The sequence below is a fragment of the Lolium rigidum genome, chromosome 3 (assembly GCF_022539505.1).
Source record: "Lolium rigidum isolate FL_2022 chromosome 3, APGP_CSIRO_Lrig_0.1, whole genome shotgun sequence".
In the NCBI taxonomy this organism is placed as follows: Eukaryota; Viridiplantae; Streptophyta; class Magnoliopsida; order Poales; family Poaceae; genus Lolium; species Lolium rigidum.
In genome coordinates this window covers 293,293,506-293,301,305 of record NC_061510.1, presented here as the reverse complement: position 1 = coordinate 293,301,305, position 7,800 = coordinate 293,293,506, and the positions used below count along the sequence as shown (strand labels likewise).

At 47.7% G+C, this 7,800-nt stretch overlaps 1 protein-coding gene across 1 annotated transcript; it reads right to left on the bottom strand.

Annotated features, from left to right (window-relative positions):
• Nucleotides 1-2,949: 2,949 nt before the first annotated feature.
• Nucleotides 2,950-6,615, bottom strand: LOC124696681 (peroxidase 43-like). The gene is made up of 5 exons (XM_047229372.1): nt 6,562-6,615; nt 4,000-4,137; nt 3,720-3,905; nt 3,472-3,634; nt 2,950-3,377 (listed from the first exon to the last, which is right to left on the bottom strand). The coding sequence occupies exons 1-5, from the start codon at nt 6,613-6,615 to the stop codon at nt 2,950-2,952; spliced, it is 969 nt and encodes a 322-aa protein (XP_047085328.1).
• Nucleotides 6,616-7,800: the final 1,185 nt, after the last annotated feature.

Sequence of the window (7,800 nt, the reverse complement as noted above, 5' to 3'; positions counted from 1 at the left end):
TGGTCCAGGGAAGAGATAAGGAGAGGGGATGCTCACATGGGGGAGGGTGTTGCGGTGGTTGTACAGGGAGGACCACGCATGGGGAGAATATCACGCTTCCTGCGTGAAGAGGAAAGCGACGAGCGTCTCCGTCGCTTGTCGAAGCGGTACGGGGCCGGGTAGGGAGAGAAAGAAGTGGCCTCGGGCTAGAAGAGAGGAGGGGAAGGTTGGGCTGGTAGAGAGGGGGAAGGCCTGGGCCGCTGGTGTCCGTCTGGGCTGGATGAAAGGGCCACCCGGGCCAGAAGCAGGCCAGCAGAGAGAGAGAGGCCATGTGGAGGGGGTTAGAGGGTTTTGGGGTTTTTGCATTTTCCTTTACTATTTTTATTTAAACCATTTGAAAACAAACTCTTTTCTGTTTTGAATTTGAAACGAAGGAGAGAAGGGGATTTGGAATTAGCTTATAAAATATTAATTTACTTGTAGTCAAAACAAGACACCTTCATATTCAAAATTTATTTGTTGGAAAGCTTAATTATAAATAAGAGATATGAGGGAGAGAGAGAGATTAGGGTTTTATTATTATTGGAAAAAGATAAGAGAGAAAGGGTTTTTAAAATAAACATATCAGAGGGAAAACAACAAGCTAGGGTTTATAAAAGTAATTTTATTTGTTGAAAACATGGTTGATGTGATGTATATGCCATGATGATGCACAAAAGAAAAAGGAACAAGCAGATCTATAATGGGTACTATCCGGGGCCGTTACACGGTGGCACACCATGACCTCTGGATTTGGCATGCATTTTTTGGCATGGCAGGAATAAAAAATGATATGAATGTCTTGCAGCGCTCTCCGGTGTTTTCCAGACTAGCTGAGGGACAAGTTCATGCCGTGAACTTTGAGGTAAAGGAACACACATACAACAAGGGGTACTATCTAGCTGATGGGATCTAGCCAATGTATGCTACATTTGTTAAGACAAACCCGTCCCCAGTTTCGGAGATGGACGCTTATTTTGCAACATGCTAGGAAGTAGCTCGCCAGGATGTTGAGCATGCTTTTGGAGTGCTTAAGCAGCGTTTCACCATTGTCAGGTACCCTTCTCTCACTTGGTCTGAGTCTCAGATGTGGGAGGTGATGAAGGCATGTGTGATCATGCACAACATGATCATTGAGAGCGAGCGCGACAAACCTGTGCATGATGATCAACCAATTGATTATCAAGTACCTCTTGCTGAGGTGGAGCATGTACCCCAAGAATTTTCCGCTTTTCTTCACATGCATAATGAAATTCGAGATGTAGGTGTTCATGCTCAACTTCTGCCGGATCTAGCTGCGCATTTCTGGGCGAGGAGAGGAGCCGCCAACAATGCATGATTTAATTTCCATTTGTTTGATTGTAAGAATAATTTAATTTCCATATGTTTGATTGTATGAATAATTTAAGTACTATTTGTGTGATTGTATGAATAATTGAATATAGTATGAATAAAATGTGATTGATATATTGTTTCAAAATATTGTAAAAAGTAAAAACAGTTTTGGGGGCCGCCGTATGGAGGCGCCGGTGTGGGATCAGCGTCCCCAAATAGAGGATGTACTGCTGGCGTTTCCCATACATTAGTGTCGACATCCTTGTCGGCAACTATTTGAGGCGCGCCGGTGGAGATGCTCTAACAACAAGAGATCACCTTTAATTAGCTCCACCAGCTGGCGTTCAAGATTAGCAGCCTGATGGAAATTCTTTTTGAAGTAACCAAACATTCCAGGGCATTCTCAGCGTGTATGGCAATTGAACTGCAAATTTATTCGGACTCATAAATAGCCGCCTGATTAGCTTTGTTAGCCCACAAATCCTCATGCATTTATAAAGCTGCACACTAGTAGTACCTTTTGGTGCTGTTAGCAGAAAAGGTTTCAGACACCAGATCCTGGAATAGGATTGTAAGATATAGGCCAGGTTCACAAACTAACGTACATGTAGTCTGGTACTCCATCTCCGTATACAATCCCTTGTCTGTTTGTCAAGACATTTAATTTTTTCGGTTTGGTGTTTTTATAAAAAAAAACACAATAATTTGTAGTGTTTAGGGACAACCCCATCAATGCAGTACTTCTAATTTCCGGTTGCAAGCTAAGCAAGAGAAGTTCTTGTCCCCAATAATAACAAGCCCAGCCAACTCTGCCTACTTCCTGATCTGCCAACTGCTCAAACAGGGCATAGAAACAAAAGCTTTTACTCAATGATGAGTTTGATCATGTCATATACATCGCCCGGCTTACACATTCAGCATTCGTAGCATGGAGTGGGCATGAATATATACAGAAATTTTTCCTCTTGCCAATCTGTTAAGTTGAAGGGAAAATCATTTATTGAAGTCTTCCTTATAGTTAGATGCCTGCAAGGTGAAGAAAATAATTTTGATTTAATTTGTACTGAAAAACAAATTAAGTCCAAGCAATCGAATAAACTTTGCTATACGGTAGTAACATCTGACACTTGTTTACACTGGCAGTGGATGCACATAAACACAAGTTTTCACAATCTCACATTTACACAGATAAATAGACCCAACCAAAGGGCAAGAACAAAATGATATCACCTTCACTTAATCGCACATATGGTGTTCTACAGTGTACATATTATAAACATAAAAAATCAAACATATCTCTTATACATATGAATTTGATTTCACTTCAAGAGAAAACTGCACAGATCCTAGAACCATTTGCAACCCGTCGGCCGTGCTAGCTAGACCTTTTGGCGCATCACATGAACACACTAAATTTGCCCTCTCTTTTTCTCAAGCAGTAACATGTACACAATAAATAGAAGAAGAAATCGTCATAGGCTGGACGCGACCAGAGCACGCGATGCATGCATCGTGTGCATGGGCTAGCTTGCCAACCAGCAGCGCAATGAATGGTATCCACGGCTAGATCGATGATGGGTGGATCTTGCATGAGGATCAGTTGAACTTGGAGCAGAGCTTCCGGACCTCTCCGTTGCTGCCGGTGATGACGCCGATGCTGCCCATCTTGACCATGGAGTCGGCGAAGTCCTGGCGGAAGTATGGCCCGAAGATGGTGCCGAGGAGGCCGGAGTAGGAGTCAACGACGTCGACGGTGGAGGCGTCGTCGTAGAGGGCGGCGTCGGAGGCGATGACGGCGAAGCCGTTGCGGATGTTGCGGAGTATGGAGGTGTCGAAGATGCGCTCGCTGCCGCGGTCCAGCGGCACCCGCGTGTTGAAGTCCCCCGGCGCGCACCGGGACTTTAGCTCGGCGAGGAAGTCGACCGGGATGGACGGGTCCGACCCTCGGCCGCCGCCCGCGAGCGGGAAGTTGTAGAGGCGGTCCTGCATGAAGAAGCAGGCCGTGGTGCCCACCGTGTGCGCCGCTGCAGTTCACATAAAAAAGTGTGTGTTAGGCTGTTAGATGAGCTCGGCTAGCCGGCCACCATGGCCGTGGGGGTTTGGTTTTGTTTGGCTCACCGCTCAGGAGGACGAGATCCTTGTCGTCGAGGCTGCCGGCGGCGAACTTGGAGCGGAGGACCTGGGCGGAGTCGTGCACGTCCGGCAGCACGTCGGCGTCGCGCAGGTTCGACACCTTGCCGTCGAGCCGGCCAGTCGGCACGTCGAACGACGGCCCGCCCGTCTGCGTGCAGCAAGCAACACGAATTGAAACCGATCAGTTTTTTAACCTCCGTGCATGCAGGGCGCGCGATTTAGTATGTTCTTACGAAGGCGACGGCGTCGCGCGCGGCGAGGATGACGATGTCGGCGCACGAGACGACGCCTGGGCACTGCGTCTCGAGCTGCGCCTTGGCGCTGTCGATCACGTCCAGCCCGCGCAGGCCCTGGTGCTTGGCGTTGTCCACCTCCGCGCTGTTGTTACCACCCTTGATCAGCACCGACGCGTCGCAACCCTGAAACACAGAGCCGTCCAGTTTAAGTTACTAGTAAGAAGATTTGCAGGAGGGTCATAGAAATCTCGCAAGAAACAGACACCGGCATGCATACCCTGACGAAGCAGTCATGGAACTGGAGGCGGAGGAGCGCGGGGAGGATGGTGGAGTCGGAGGCGGAGGCGGCCCGTACGACGGACGCGACGGTGGACTCGGCGCTGGGGCAGGACTTGGAGTAGAACCCCACCTGCAGCTGGCCACTGGCTCCGAGCGCCAGCAGCAAGAGGGCCACGGCCACGCTGCAGCTCGTACTGCTACAGCCCATCTTGGCGAAAAGAATGTAGAGCGAGGGTGGGGGTGAGTGAGAGCTAGGGGCAAGGTCCTGCGCGCTGCGTTAATGGGGTTTTATAAGCTGAGCTGCAGGCAAAACCTTCCAAATGTTCCATCACATGGATGGATGATTTGATTTGACCGCACCGCAAAGAGTAGGTGCCAGGCATTTAGTGGTACACAAAACCGCATAATGTAGTTGAGTGCAGAAGTCTTGTCATCTTGATGATGTTAGTTGCACTAACCAAGATGAATTTTTCTCAAGAATTCCCTCTCTTACATAATTCTTGTCGTGATTGTAGTTTAAATTTGACATAAACCACAACAAGAATTATGAAGCGGAGGGAGTATAATTGCTTGTGAGGAATTTAGCGAAGTATTCGGTATTCGCATAGATTCGCTATGCGTACTTTCTGTATAACCTGAATAGATATGTCTGTCTGCTGTGAAGCTGAATCTACTACCTAGTCCCAGTTTTTTTTTTTTTTTTTGCGAAAGACTACCTAGTCCCAGTTGATCGATGTCCCAATTCGATCTTGGCGGGGACACCGCCATGAATGCATTACACAGTTCCGGGGATGGCCGGAGAAATTTCTCCCGGACCATGCATGGTTAGGCCGGCCAGCCATCCGTCGTCCATGTGCGCAGGTCACCGGCCGGAATTTATGTGCGCGACTCCAGCGAGTGAGCCATGATTCATGGCCAATTTGTCACGGCAAAAGGGGCGTGCGGCAAGTTGCCAACGAGAGGGAGCAGTAAAGGGTTGCGTCCGCGGCATGGCATGCCATGGCAGAGGAGCATCCATGAGATGGTCACAGCCGGATTGCCTGAACTGTGAAAGTGTGCGACCTCTCCCCTGGTTTCTGGACTTCATCGCATTACTGCTGCACAAGCTCCAAGAGATTTCGTCATGGGCGAAGCTTGCACGGAATTGGAGATCAATCATGTCCTTCTGACGTCCAGAGGGTAAATGAACTGCTAGTTTTTTCAGGTATAGGGGGGCGTTCCTCTTAGATTCAAGGGCCCTCTCTTTTGCATGCAATTTTAGATGATTTCACTCTTTAGCAATTTGTTCTATAACGATTGTTTGGTTAAAGAGTACAAAATTATAGAAATTTTCTACCATCTACTTTGCATACAATGAAGTACTATTTTTTTCCGGTATAGGGCTTTTCTCTTTGATTTAAAGGCATCTCTAACGGAACCTTCCATTCCAGATACCGATATTGTCCATCTCATTCCGTTCGTGGTGGACCGCAGACAGGCGAGAGGCTCATATCCGTCTGGGGTTGGTTGTAAACCCAACGGCTCCCTAGTTTGGTCTGCTTCCTTATGCATATGCATATTTCACACGTATGATAATCTAGATTCAGCGAAAAATAGCAAATAATCCAAATTTTACGAAAAATGAGAGCAAATTAAGTAGTACTATAAGATAATTCAGTTCCGCCCGTGACGGTATACCCAAAGCTCCAAAAGGATGAGACACAAATGGAAACGTGATCGAGTGAATCACACATCTTCATTAAGAATCATCTTCTTCTTCAACCATGCCTGATGACTTGGATCCATGTCGTCAGTCATAGGGGTCGCCATGATCCTAGTCTCCTCCATAAGTAGGAAGAGCTCCAATTCCTTTTGCTTGTTATGGGCATTGATCTCTTCAATTTTGAGCTTCTTGTGTTATATGATATAGTAGGTCTTCCGGACTCCACTTTTTCCCGGTGCTATCTCTCGTTCCTCTTCTTGCTTGACACCTCCTTGTTGTCTAGAAGTGTCTTGATCATCTCTATAACTGCTTTCGAGGAAGCCTCGCTCTTTGCATTTGCCTTGGAGCTGGTCCTTCCCCTCGGCCTATTTGATGAACTCAACTCACATGGCCGCTTGGGGTGGCACCATCGAGAGAGCGGCTATTTGGGTGCCAACTTGGGTCGCACGTTGGGTCTCGGTGCCGGCCCCTTCATTAATCATGGTCGGATCCATGGTCACATCCCCATCTTTAGAAAGGGCCTGGTACATATGCCATCGGGTCGGACATAAATCATGTTAAATATATGGAAGCAAAGGAGATTCGTACTAGGTCAGAGGGTGAACCTGGCCGCACTGGCATATCTTCGTACAGGTTGCAAGGAACGAGACAACGCCATGTGACAAACGCTTTGCAGGCTTCCTTTACACCTCCCTGACTAGCCGCTCGCCGGAATGTTAAGGTCAATGCTTGGAGTTGTCGGCATGGTCGGGAAAACACGCCGACTTCTGGCGACGTGTCCCTCAACAACCAGAACGACGTTGTGCCGTGTTCTGAAGAGCATGGTGGCGTGTTCGAGGACAAGCCAGATCTCATCACCAGGGCATTGGTCAGCGCCTGCCCGTTGATCATGAGTGCAAATTGGGTGGCCATGGCCTTGGCGTGAGTGTGGGCCTGAATATAGGTGGCGTATGCAAATGTATTGGCCCTTTCTTTTTATTTACTTAGTCTTTGCGGTTAGCTCGCTTTTTCAACTCCGCCACCCTCTCCTCCAGCGTGATCTCCTTCTTCGGCTTGACGCGCTGGGCACGGCGGCCTCTTTTTGTCGACCGCGACACGACCCGGAATTGCGGTGCGAACCAGAATTGCAGCAGAGGGAGTTGTAGCCACAAGGGCGGGAGCTCCGAGCGTGATGTTGGGAACAACTCGGACAACATGAGGGGCGCCATGGCATTGATGAATCGACCTAGGGCACAACGGCTGTAGGTGTGGCGATTGGGTGAGAGTAGAAGGGGAAGTGTGGTTGGTCTGTCTGGTGTATGTGGATAGCTGGAGGGGCCGAGGTGGACAAACGAACGAGTGATGCGGGCGCAGAAGCTGTCCGCTCAACTTCATAGCCAACCCAAATTTGGGCTGAGAATGCGATGAAATGGACTGATCCAAGCGACGTGTTCTGTTTTCGGTTCATCATTGAGCCTCTCCATTAGGCCACACAAACAACAACATACACCATCTATCTGATTTGGAGATCTCAGTTGGAAATTCCCTAAGGGCCCTCTCTTTTGCATGGAATTTTAAAGGATTTCACTCTTTAGCATTTTTTCTATGATTATAGAGTATAAAGTAATAGGATTTTTTCTATGATCTACTTTGTGTATGTTTCGTGGTGGCAGGTGTTGTGATGTCGTGTGGAAGCGATTACGGTGAGCTGTTACGCTCGGCCCTGGGTGGCGTTTTCGGCGGTGGGTATTGCGCTTCAAGCGTGGACTCAGCTCCAAGACAACAAACAATGGTTGAGCCTTGACGGACAAACAAATGATGCCCGTAACGTATGGCTAATTAACTACGTGCATGCAACCAGATATGATTGTTATGCGAATCTTAGCTTTATTATATGCATGCATATTATGAGTACTAACTTGCCAAATTATAGATACATATTTGGCAATATATAATAACTTTTTTGCGAGATTAATATGCATCATTCTGCACCAAAGCAAGGTTGCATGATGCTAATATGTTTGAAATAACACCATCTTTCAGGTCTTGGAAACATAACATTACAATGATTAAAAGCGTGTAAATCATTATCCGGTAACCATTTATAATTATTGTGGA

What these genes read in the sequence shown, in the direction of transcription:
- LOC124696681 (XM_047229372.1), bottom strand. Translation starts at nt 6,615, where the DNA reads ATGGCCACCCAATTTGCACTCATGATCAACGGGCAGGCGCTGACCAAT. An exon ending in AGGCGCTGACCAATGCCCTG is followed by an intron (nt 4,138 to 6,561) that starts GTGATGAGATCT and finishes GCCAGTGGCCAG; the next exon opens with CTGCAGGTGGGGTTCTACTC. An exon ending in TCCATGACTGCTTCGTCAGG is followed by an intron (nt 3,906 to 3,999) that starts GTATGCATGCCG and finishes TCTGTGTTTCAG; the next exon opens with GGTTGCGACGCGTCGGTGCT.